The sequence below is a fragment of the Gymnoscopelus microlampas genome, assembly GCF_963454915.1.
Source record: "Gymnoscopelus microlampas genome assembly, chromosome: 12".
Taxonomy (NCBI): Eukaryota; Metazoa; Chordata; class Actinopteri; order Myctophiformes; family Myctophidae; genus Gymnoscopelus; species Gymnoscopelus microlampas.
Window position 1 is genome coordinate 25237888 of NC_139949.1, and position 13393 is coordinate 25251280.

At 40.9% G+C, this 13393-nt stretch overlaps 1 protein-coding gene across 1 annotated transcript in view; it reads left to right on the forward strand.

Annotated features, from left to right (window-relative positions):
- Positions 1–13393, forward strand: part of igsf9bb (immunoglobulin superfamily, member 9Bb) — a gene marked incomplete at both ends in the record, with an annotated part of 133310 nt that overhangs the window by 103615 nt on the left and 16302 nt on the right. The window contains 3 exons of the mRNA XM_084073498.1: positions 111–195; positions 3237–3401; positions 9643–9688. Of these exons, the coding sequence (XP_083929624.1) occupies positions 111–195; positions 3237–3401; positions 9643–9688 (296 nt within the window). The remainder of the gene's footprint in view (positions 1–110; positions 196–3236; positions 3402–9642; positions 9689–13393) is intronic.

Sequence of the window (13393 nt, forward strand, 5' to 3'; positions counted from 1 at the left end):
TGTACAAATGGAACCAAATAGATTCTTTCAGAGTAATGGGGGTCCTTGAAAGGCTTGAGAACCACAGACCTATACAAATGTTAGTCTCTTTGCTCTTCGTCTTTTCCCAGGAGGCGTGGTATGAGTTCCGGGTCATGGCCGTCATGGAGGACATGATCAGTGAGCCTAGCAACACTGTAGGAGTGTCCAGTTCAGGTGAGACACTGTTACTAAGCCTGCATGTGCAGCATTGCTCACATAAAATAACTGACTTTCAACTAAAATGACACAACGTGATCAATACGTTACAATTTGATCGTATAAGGGCAACCCAAGTTACAATTTACATTGTAACTTGGTATATTACACACGATGCCTTGCACACAACAAAATAGGGGCCTCCTAATAAGGCTGGGCGATATTGAAAAAAACAAATATTGCAATTTCTTTTGACAGAATATCTCAATATCGATAATGTGAGGATAACCACATTTTTATACGAGACATTAATTTTATTCCGCTAGAACAGTCTGTTCAGGAAAGAACACCATTACAAATGTTAAGCTATATCACAATATTAATGATTCAAAAGTATCCCAGATGATATCTAGTCTCATATCTCTGTGTGTTGCTGGAACCCCTAGAAGAAACAAATGCTTCTTTCCCTGTCCAACCATGTGGATGGTATGAGAAGGAGATGCCCTCTGGTGGACAACTTATTCACTGTCTTGTCTTCAGGGGAGATGCAGACAGTGGACACACACAGGCTCATTGAGGAGACCTGGTTTGAACTAACAACCTCTAGCAGTTGCCTGCATCTCTAACCTCAGGCTAGCTTGACAATTCTTTGCTGAAGTTGGGCTGTAAATGGATTGCATACACAGCACCTTCAACTTTACATTTTGCCTACTCAGCACCATTTCATTTTGGCTTGCAGTGTATGGATGCTGCTTCATACCATCTTGAAAAGTATGACATCATTGTTGTGCTCCATTCCCTTGGGATTCCTTGGGCATGTTTTGTTTTAAAAAGAGTATCATCAAAGCCACAGTTTTAATGAAGTAATACATTTCTATTTAGAATATCATATTGAGCCCCTGAAAATAGGATGCCGGTGCTGTGCAGAGGTCATTGAGTACACATCACTTGGTAAGAACACATTTTCTAGAGCAGCAGCAATTTTCTCAGGAACGTCTGTGTCAATGGAAGTACTCTGCTGCCCCCCATTGGATAGACTGGGGAAGCAGATAATGCAGTGATCAAGTTCTACTTGCCCATTCTGATGTTTACAATGTCCTGCTTTGTTGAGCCATGTCCTTGTAAATTATGATTGGGGAAAGAATAAAGCAAATACTTTTTCAATGCTCATGAGTTCATGATTGCTGATGCCATTTATTTACCATAGCAGTCAGAAAACTGTGATAGATAGATAGATAGATAGATGTAACTTCTGTACAATATTCCTATAAACTATGAATATAACCAGGTGTGGTATGTCCCAAACTCTTATCTATCAATAGAGAAGAAATCTAAACCTAATTCAGATGTGTCTCTGATACTCCTACAGTATAGTTAAGTTACCATACTCACAAGTACAATCAATTGACACGAGAATGCCAAATTACTGTACCTTCATAATGTGAGAGGAGAAAAAATAAGTACGTATGGTAATGTAGAAGAAAGGACCAAATTTCTTGTGGGATACTGCCAGTATTCCCTAATTATTTTCCCAGGTTACATGTTTTTTTAGCGGCGCTAGCCGCTCTATACCTGACTTTGTCCGTGTGCGTCAACGTTCTGATTGGTCAGGTGCGTCAACAAAGTGATTGGTCAAGCTTCACGTGACACATGGCTATAAACACATTATAAACACATATCGATGACAAAATGTATCAAAGGCGCCGCTACCTTCACACAGGGTGTGATTTTTAAATATTACATTCTATAATGAACGTCAATGGAGGCTGGATCGGGCGGAATCGGGCTGAAACGTTGTCCAAATATGGAGTGATAAGTCAAGTCATAGATATGTCATAAATGACTGACATCATAGACAACAGAACGAGCCACATGGAAGCCCATCTTGTTCTTACTAACTTTAGTTGACGCTGAGAAAGGCCTTTTACCAAACAAGGAACTCTCAGAATAGATCAGAATAATTTTCCAAAGACTCCTACACAGGAGGAGCCAATAGACCCAAGAATGTACTCATCAATCCCTATACGTATGTCCTATATTAAAATTGGCTAATGGGAGGGCGGACAGGCGGGCGGACCGTCACTCTGACTCAGACATAACCATAAACAAACCCGATACGCCCATATAGGCATGTCCCTATGACTCAGAGTCAGATATAACCATAAACAAACCCGAAATATCAATATATATAGTCATTGGAGATGCTAGTCTAGAGCCACAGATCCGACCGCTATGCCCATATATGGTCATGCGCATAATTGCATATATGCGACCGACTGACTTCAAAGTCGGCTCGCGCAGCGGCAAGGACTCAAGGGAGTGCGGTGCCCACGCTTAGTAGTTCAGATATGCAGTTGTCCATAACCGCCGATCCAACCGACATGTCCATACAGTATATAGGCATAAATAGATATCCAGTTGTCCAGAACCACAGATCCAACCGATGTGCCCATATGGCAATGCCAATATATTGTGCCGGGGACCCCCTAAGAACATTTATGTTTTTTTTAATGTTTATGAAATTAACATGATATGTACAAGCTCACAACATGTTGCGCTGCCATACCTCTGCCATTTTCAAACAGCCAAAGTATAAAATAGGGTTTAAGTACAGTAGTTAAACTGTTAATGTGTGCTTGTATAGCTTTAGCATATACACATTAGCAAGTGATGCAATGCTAGTGTGCTACCATATAATCTGGTCCACAGTGGCCGGCCACAGTGCTCCTCAGAGCGGACACAGGTGGTTTTCGCTGGCTGGTGCTTGTAGATCTATGCCTTTAGGCAAAAAAACGGTGATACCGCTGGCCTTTTTCTTTTTACGGCGATAGTGCCCGCACGGTGGGTCGTACCGGGACGGGGGATGGCTCATTGTTTCCGGGCTGGTGAGGCGCATCCAACAGTGTCCGTCGCTCCACGGCCGGCCTGGGCCCTTAAAGCAGCCTCGTAAAAAAGCCTCCCACACCCTGTTTTGAGACTGTTAGCACATATCACATTTATATCATTTGTTCTTGTTATTACATGACTTCTCTCTCTGATCCCCCCTCCCTATTTCTCAGACTTCTTCCCTCCTCCAGAGATGGTAGAGGAAGGTGGGCTGGCGAGGCCAGTGGTGGCAGGCATTGTGGCCACAATATGTTTCCTGGCAGCAGCTGTCCTCTTCAGCACACTGGCTGCCTGTTTTGTCAACAAGCAGCGCCGGCGAAAGCTTAAACGAAAGAGAGGTGAGCCCTGCCTGTATATCAGGCATGGACCCACTGTACACGCATACACGCACGCGCGCACACACACACACACACACACACACACACACACACACACACACACACACACACACACACACACACACACGTTTGTTTTATTATACTTGCAGACATGCAAAAGTGTCACTTTTCAGCTACAGTCACCTTTTTGAACCCAAATAGGGCAATTGTGTGACACCTGACCCGAAAGAAAACAACATGTTGTCACCTTTTTACACCTTGGGGCTGTTTGCATGCCTGTACTTGTGAATATATCGATTTTAGGACGGAGATTTTATGAATGTAATTTGTAACCCTAAAGCCAAAAATAGCAGATTGTCAGAACATTAAAAACTTCAGCCCTTTTGCTATTTGAAAATAGCAGATCCATAAGCTCACGTTGTGAGTGCTTCTTCCACCACTGACTCTGTACACGATGTCACTCATAAAAAAGGAACAGATCTACAAGTTTACAACGATTCGCATAGCAGCGCCTTGACAGTTTATAGATATAGTAAATTTGGCAAGTGATTCCCGCGTGATAGATTTGCTGGAACTGAATGTACAGTTGCTCTCATGTGTAAATGAGAAGAATAAGTTATGAGGTTTGTCACAGGATCAAATAATAGGCTAATACAGCATAATCTCTCAAGAACAGATTCTGCTCTGCGTTGGAATCTGTCGGTAGCCGTGTTGACAACCCGTGCGCATTGGTTTCAAGTGGGTGTGCCTTCAGATCAGGAAGCAGGCCACGCTTTACCCAATCAAATGTAGTGGGCGGGATTCACGTGTCCGTCCACCCTTCCCCCCTCGAAAGTAGCCGAAACTAATTTAACAATAGCGTCCTTGGAGCAGACAAAACCACGGACAGATATTCACATTTTAACTTACTCTTTCATTATAGAAACAAGTGGGCTTATAACCAAAACCATCCATGTTCTCTGGGAGAAGTGGTGTTAGTGTTCCGTGTAGAAATATTGTTAGTGGGAATGAAAAGATAGTCGCACCAACCGGAAGTGATGCGCTGAAGGCAGACACAAACCCCCGGTTTCCCTGCGCACTGGTGTTCCGTTTGCCTCTGGCCAGACCCAACAGACAATACAAACAGCAGAGGTCGCTGTTTTTCATTTTCAGTTGGGTCTGGCTACGCGAGACTAAATAAAGCATGGCAGGATGTTGTATAAGACTAATACTGAACAATTATTGTTTACCTTTTCTGAGGTAAAGAAAGAAAGAAAAAACAACAACGATGATGAGAATCCAGGAAATACTGGAATGCCACTATCCGATTGATCACTGAGGGGAAATCTGTCTTTTGTATTAGCATATCCTACCAACGGGATTGGTAATGCAGTGGGCACAGATAGATTCCATCCAGACCATAAGATCATTATTTTCAGCTCTAAATACGTCGACTGAAAAGTAAATAATAATCGGTTTGAATTTGCCTCATAGTAGCCTATGCTAGCCTGGTAAACCCTCCCTCCGGAAATCTCATTTCAATTCGATTTCAGAAAGGAGTCTGGTCTGAAACGCCTTTCTGCAATAATCGCTGTGGGCTGGAGTTGGGCGGGAGTAATACCGTTGACTGACAACCCCTTCAACCAATGATCATTTTCCCCTTCAGCCAATGAGCAGTTCATTTTGACGAGCTCCAGACTATGTGACGCAACGGGACTTTTGGGACGGCCATGCCGAAAATAGGTTGCCTTATTGGGATACATGCGTGTCACTCCCCGCCCCTGCCGGTTCTCTAAATTTATATTTTTAAATAGGCTCTGTCATGATTAATTGACCACATATATGAAGTTAAACAACTAAATTCTATCCAAACGATATCTTATAAGTAAATTCCGTGCCTCAAAAAAGAAGTTTGAAAGCGTTATAAAACTGAAAGTAAGAAGTGACGGCACTCGGACAACAACAATGGCTGCCGTTCGTCTTTTGTCGGCGGCTCTCAGGCTGCACTCGGGTTCATTCGGGCTCACTCGAACTCGCCACCTGATTGGCCAACTGTCGCTGTCAATCACAGAACAATGAGCGACGACGCTGGTAGGCTCGTCGGTTCGCTGAGCAGAGCGATTATTGGAGGAAGGCGTTTCAGACCAGACTCCTTTCTGAAATCGAATTGAAATGAGATTTCCGGAGGGAGGGTTTACCAGGCTAAGCCTATGCATCCTTACTTCAGAAATGAGCGATATCGTTTAACAGACATTTATTATTTTATTTTTTATGTTTTGACAAATGTTGGGCACATAAGCATTTTGTTTGAGGTTTGGCACTATTGTAATTGATTGAAGAATAAGGCATTCTAACAGCCACTGTACGCATGATTTATGGAAAATACGAGTGCCCCAGAGCAGATGTGAGTGTCAGTGTACCTGACACAAAAAGCATGAGCAGTTACTGTAGGAGTTCAGTAGTCTCGCATGGCCAGACTGTTGCCTCCCACAGTTTTCAAATGTTTCCGGTCATACAGTCTGGGACTCGGAAGCTCTGATCATGATTAAAATATAAACCGGATGTGAAGCCTATTCCCCACTTCCGTTTCATCTGTACAGTCGCACAAATTTATCCTAATATAAATCAAAATCATCAAGTATATAGCTTGCTGCTTAGCAGAAATGAAAAAGAAAATAAAAAATGTAAAGATTTACAGGGTTTCTAACTGACAGCAACGATATTGCAGTAGATAGACATAGATAATTCACAGGCCGTCATTAAGGCCTTTAAGATACAATTGGCCCTCATTCATCAAAGTGGTGTAGACCAATGGGCGTACGCCGAGATCACCACAATTGTCGAGATTTATCAATCTATCGTGACTTTGACTTGTGCATACTATATACGTCCCGCTCAGATCTCACGCCTGGTCTGAGGGCGTGTAGGATTTGTCTATACCGTTTGTTCCATCGTAGACATGCGGAGCAGCATTGTCTGACCATCTGACAGGCATCTAAACATAGGAATTCACTCCCAAGAATTTATAACCATACAACACACCAGCCTTCATCCAATAATGTTTACGCATTCCTCAATCACTCCATAAACGTTCACATTATGATGACAGCCCCAGGCTATCTATCTCTCATAAACGTGGTGGCAGTCACGGTTCTCGGCCATGGAACACGGTAGGACGCAGCCCTGTGTAGGCAAATAGCGTGTGCGAATGTCTGCCACATGTATCAACAGCGGACAGATTTTACACTGTGATTGACAGGGCACATCTGCTTCGTAAGCTAATTCCTGGGCTCGAATTTAAGCTGGTTTGTACGCTACATTGATAAATGAGGGCCAGTGTACTGTATGTATGTGATGTCTTTTTGTTGTTTCGGCTGTTCTCTTGATAAGGAAGAATTGTGTGAGTTTATGTTTCCATCCACAAACTCTACAATTATACTATTGTATATTGCTACAGTATAGTACTATTTCAATAGGCTTATTGAAAAAGAATATTATTTTGTGATACAATATCTTCAGTTGATAATGATACTACACACGACATACAGTACATGACGTCATGATACAATACAAATGAAAAGAATATGATATGTAACAATATGATGGAATTTTCTTTTGACCTTCATTTCTACTTTACTGAAGTAATTCAGTACAGTAATAACCTTTGTGATGACGTCATCAACTAAGGGTTGGGGTTTTGGTTCAGCTGTTAATATGATAACCAGAAACCTGCTACTGTAATTTATTTAAAATTTTCATTTGAGCATATTCCCTTGGCTCTCAGTATACTATTGTTTTTTCACAAATAATAGGACAATCCTAAGTAGAAGCTTTGTTAGTGTAGTGCCTTCCCACACAAGTTTCTAAACACATATTTTAATATTACCAAACAAAAAAGTTGATAGAATACGCACATCACTTGTCACGGTGCTCGCTGGGTTAAGATAGGATCATGAAAAAGAATGGAACCCGCACACCCAGATGTTCCAATAAATTTGAATGACAATGTTTCCAGCCTTGGCTCTTCGTCAGGTCAAAATCGAGAGCTGTGTATCCCACCCACATAATAGACTCTCACAGGAACAACACAATAGTCATCATACAGTCGAATAATAAAATATACTATCCATTAAATTATATACTGTATATATTTACATAGATTTACATGCATAAGCAGGTATGTGTTATCCACTTGAACCCCAGCATCCATATTCTGGGGGGAACATTACCCAAAAATAGCCTATCTACAAGCTCACAACGTGTCGCGTTGCTACACGTTGTGAGCTTGTAGATCTGCAAAGAGATTCTGTGTAGACTGGAAAAAGCGGTCCAAGTACAGAGACAACTCAGGCCCAGTTTACTATTAGTCTAGAAAGTTTAAGTGGTTATGGTCCACAGTCTACACTAGAAAACGTTACAAGAAATGATTGATTGGATTTCTTTGTTCATGCCTTTTTGACTGACATAGGGCCTCATTCACCAACCATTTTGATATTCACCAATGTTTTCTTAGCTGTGATTTGTTCTTATACCTAAGAACAGAAACTACGTACACTCAAGAGCACTCTTGCACAAAATAATTGTTTCTTTTGTTTTCTTCAATTCTACAATTGTACAATATAGGATTTAGATTACAATAATATTTTTTTTATCATATCTTCAGAACAGTGGTTCTCAAAGTGTGGTCTAGGGACCCCCAGCAGTCCACGGGGTGGTTCTAGGGGGTCCACAGCAAAACGACGAACAATTTCACCACTTTAACTCTTTGTTTGAAAATAGCCGATCTACAAGCTCATAACGCATTCCATCGCTGCCCGTTTTCAGCTTGTAGATAAGCTATTTTCAGCCAAATACGGTACGTGTCAATTTGGGGGTCCTTGACATGAAAATGTTTGAGAACCACTGCTTTAGAGTTTTCAACAGGCCTGAAAATTACAATCCAACCCGAACAGACGTGGTTGAGTTGAAGTTGAAGTTTTGGCTGAGGTGGAATGCTGTAAACTTCTGTGCACTTTTGTGCATTTGTCGTTTCTTTTGGTTTTTGTTTTGTTTATGTGTATTTTATGCGTTTGTTATGTTTGTTGTTGTCTCTTGTCTGTATCTGTATGTTCTTATGGGTAATCATCTTTTTTTTTTTTTTTAAACACTGGCACCTCCTCAGTATAGTAACCCCAACCTGGCGACAACTTTGGAAGACAATCCAATACTTGGATATAAATGCAATCCCAACATCAGACAAATGGTGGTTAAATTAGAACGTTCTAAGAACGTTGTGTACTCAAATGTGGTGTTGGGGTACATTAGGTGGGAAAACCAATTTGGCACTGAAGACGTGCACTTCAGTAACATAGGTTCAGCATCCGCAACAAGACCCCAAGATCCCAGTCACCTCAAATGTTATGTTGGCCAAACAGTGTGGTTTCTTTAAAATTGAATTGAATGGGTTTGAATGGGTGAAATGCTTGAATGGGTGAAATGCCCCAGACAGGTGGTAGACATGAATAGCCTGGTGCAGTGGTGCAACAGTGCTAATCATTTTGGATTCAAAATTGGACACTATTTCAAATAACGAATTTGCTAATCATGTGTTTTCACTTGTGATTTTCACTGATGCATCATAGATGTATATTAATGTGTAGCACTTTATGAGTGAGTGTCGCACAACATATTTTGAAATGGGGTTCAGTGGCCAAATACGTATAATAAAGGTGCTCAGGAGGGCAAGGGTCACAAAACTGGTAGTCTTTAGTCTGTATTGGTGAGTACCGGCCAATTCAACCACTGTCTGTAACAACTGTCTGTTAATCCATTAAAGCCGGGAAAGCATCTATTCTGTGTCATTTTATATTTTAGCTGTAATAAACTTGATATGGACAATAGATAAACATTGATGGGACCTCTGCTGCCACAAACAAAAAGCTAAAATGGGGAACAATACACAGAGAAGGACTCTCCCTGAGTCTGCATTCTGACCTGTGAAATTACTACTGTAAATGCAGCCTGTGCAACACTTCTTGGATAGAAGAAGTTTTTGCACTATTTCTGCAGGATATATTGTTGCCTTACTGAGCACTACTGATGCTTATGGCTTAAAATATAATTTATTCATATTGAATATTGTTACATTAACTTGTTACATGTAATAATACTGAAAGATACAGTCAGGCAACCATAGTATATCATAGTCATATTCCACTTTACCAAGAAGAATTATTGCCTTTTAAAGATAACAGTATATTTTCTATTTTTTCCTGTCTTCTAGACCCACCGCTTTCCATTACCCACTGCAGAAAAAGCATGGAAACTCCGTAAGTAACACCAACATGACTTCTTCCTTTCTTCCAGCAGCTTATGCAAAGCACTCTTCAAGTTGCAATCCATAACTGTTTTAGTGAATCAAACATTATTTGAACCAGTCCACAAGATACAGTATGTTAATACAATATAACTAACACATCTGCGGTGGATGGAGTTGGTCTCCCTGCTCTTCTATTGAGAAATGTAGATCCTGTGATCAGGTATGACCACTACTCGTTGACAAATTGCATGGAGCTCAAAGCGTAATATCTCCCCTGTCCAAACAGGCTTTCTGTCTTAGCCCAGCAGTAGAAATCTGGGATCTCATGCAGGAGACCTGTGTTCAAATAATTGGTTGAATACAATTAATACAGATTGCAGATTTAAGCCTAATTTATACTCCATAGATAGCTTGATGTGTTGCTTACCGACATGCGAGACCATCATACGATAGAGTATAAACTAAGCCGAATGCTGAGCGCACAGTCGCACACTATAGGATTTTCTAATCTTAGCCGATTATAAAAATTATTAATGATGATGATGTCAAGTTGCAGGACCACACAACTCAATTTGATTTCAGAGGCGTGCCATTCCAGGGACCACTTGATCTCAAACTTGACTTAGATATCTACAATAAATATCTCTGCTGTCCGGCAGGAACCAGCTCGTCTCCAAAATGTTCATTTTTCAGAAAAAAAAAAAAAGAAAAAAAAATGGAGTTAGGAGGTTTTGTTCATCATTGATAAGAACAGCTGAATGGACCTCCAAGCTCACACTGAGGTTGGAGGTCAAAAGGGGGTGGAGCCTGGAGTCAGCCTAAACCAGCTAACTCCACCCCCTTTTGCTGGATTAGCTGGTTTAGCAGAAAGTTTGAGGATCCAATGGAGTTATCTTCTTTTGTCAGAAGCACTATTTAATACTTTTTTTGGTAAAATATATATTTTTTACCAACACACGGACGTAAAGGGTGTTCAATAGAGCGTCGCAGTTCCCGCCCACTTCCAGTTGCCGGAAGTAAATACTCAATGCATTTTTCCCATTGACTTTTCCGAAAATATTTATATAAATTAATTTAAGCCTAGAATCAAGCTATCCAGGATGCTGGTGAATCATGACCATAAAACGTTTGATTCTGTGAAAAAACTTTTTTGAAAACGGCAAAACAAAGGGTATTTATTAAACATAGTATATCATATCATTAAATATAAAATTTAAAAAATCACAGAAAAAAAGGTTTTATGGTCATGATTCACCAGAATCCTGGATGGCTTGATTCTAGCCTTAAATTCATTGATATAAATATTTTTGGAAAAGTCAATGGGAAAAATGCATTGAGTATTTACTTCCGGCACCCGGATTCTGCGCAACTGCGATGCTCTATAGCACTGATTTATGGAAATAAATCCTGCCGGACAGCAACGAATTCTACCTGTACAATACCACTATGTTCTACACAAACACAATTTTGTAAACACACTGTTAAGCTCTGTGTACTAACTAATGAATGAACAAATACACAACATTGCTGGATGTTACATGCATTGCATGTGGGTGAGTTGATATTCATAGTACAATTCAAAATCAGATGATGGAGATTTTGTCCGTGACTTTATGATTTATGTTTGTGAACCCCTCACACTACAGGATCATTTGGGCAGATAATCTGACCAGCCTCAAATCGGGAATGACTCTGTGATTGTCGGGAGGGGCGAATCAGACCCAAAATCGTCCCAATTATCCTCTGGTGTGGCCTGGGGCCAGTATTACCATTATTTTGTCTTTACTTGATCATAATTATCATAGTCTCAGTGGCTTTGTGGTTGGAGTGTCGCCCTGAGATTGGGAGGTCGGGGGTCGATCCCCGGCCGGGTCATACCATAGACTATAAAAATGGGACCCAATGCCTCTCTGCTTGGCATTCAGCATCAAGGGTTGGATTGGGGGTACTAGCGTCAAGTCCAGGGGGTGTACATTAAGCTGCCTCACGCTACAGAAACAGGAGATAAGCTCCTGACCTACTGTATGGGCCACATGGCTCGGCAAGGCTTACTTACTTACTTGATCATATGAAAAGCTTTGAATATTTTGTATATATTTTATAATAGGGCATTGTGATAAACACGTTTTGTGTTTATGTGTTGTAAAAGTACACAGGAAACGTACACAGGCAAAAATGACAAGATTGAGTTGTGTTAAGCTGCTCAAAATCTAATGCTATGAAAACTTCCATACTTTGTAACACAGCACAATGAAGGACTAGAAGGGTGTGCTCAGTAGAGCATAAAGGGACCCGGGTAGTGGGGGAAGAGCTATGATAAAGAATGTTGATTGCCTTGTGTCAATTGTTTTATGGGGTCAGATTGGAACAGTTCTCAGCGGCTCCCATATCTGTTGAAATGGGCAAATATAATAGCTGATCAGTTTGTCTATGAAAGTGATACAAATGAAAGGGACCAGCATGATAGGACCAGTCCTTTTATTCATTATTTAATTCATTTACAGATTTTAAAATATAGCGGAAATAGCATATCTTCAAGCTCACAAAGCATCACGGCACGTTGTGAGATTGTAGATCAGCTATTTTCACTATGAATGCAGGTGTGCCTTGAGATTTTGACTTGCCCATTGGTGTGCCTTGGGCACAAAGTGTTTGAAAACCACTACTGTACATGTAGCATGTTGGATCATTTCACTGCTGAGGCTTTCTGCCTGGCACTATCTGCACTATACTGTACTTCTCCAACATGTGCTTCCTGGGCAGAAAAATACAAATATTGATCACAATTCACAAAATGATCACATGATAACCAAAACTTGGTTATCACGTGCCATTCCAGTCTGTGTGGTGGAAGTGCAAGACTACAAGCTCAAACTCAGCAGAAAGGCAAAAGGCATGGTTATCGTTTTATTGATCCCTGGAGGGAAATTTGCGAGTCATAGCAGCAACAGCAGTGAAAATAAAATAAGAGGTACAGGTAAAAGTAAGAGTAACTAGAAAGGTGCACTCAGTACAACGCAAATCTCTGTCCAAGGCACTGTCCAAGAAGCTGTGTGTGTTATATAATCCGACTTCTCGGCTAGTTGATTTTTAATCCAAAAGCTATTTTATGCATTCAGTAATTTGCATCAATCATTCTTGCCGGATCATTAATCCCTCTGGAAGTAAAAGCGATATGGATATGCAGTAATGAAACTTGTGAAGGCATACAGTGTGCACTGCTGATTAATAGACAATGACATTCTATTGAGGTAAAACAGAGAGCAGAACTTTGCACCACACACAAAAAAAACTAACAAAAAGTAATAATTAAAGTAAGCTCTAGCATTCCGGTTGGAACTTAACATGGTTTGGTATAAAATGTAAAAATGTTACAATTTTACCAAGAAATCACACCTAGACCAATGGCTAGTATCCACAAAAAGAGGCCCTTTTTGTCATCAAGGACACACTGAGGACAGCAGTTTTCTTTTTTTCTTTGTTTGCCTCAGTGGTGCACTCAATATTCACAGACTGGAGCCAACTAGCCTGGAAACCAGATGAATCTGCCAGTGCAAAAAAAAAAGGAAAAAAAAGCCCTCGACTGATTAGTCTGGCCCTGCTCGGTTGTGATTGGATTTCGCTGCCCCCGAAGTTGTGGGGCACCAATCAGGGCCCAGTTTGCAAATATGGGGCACAGGTTTATCCCCAGAGGTTGTTCTTTTTATCCGCCGCT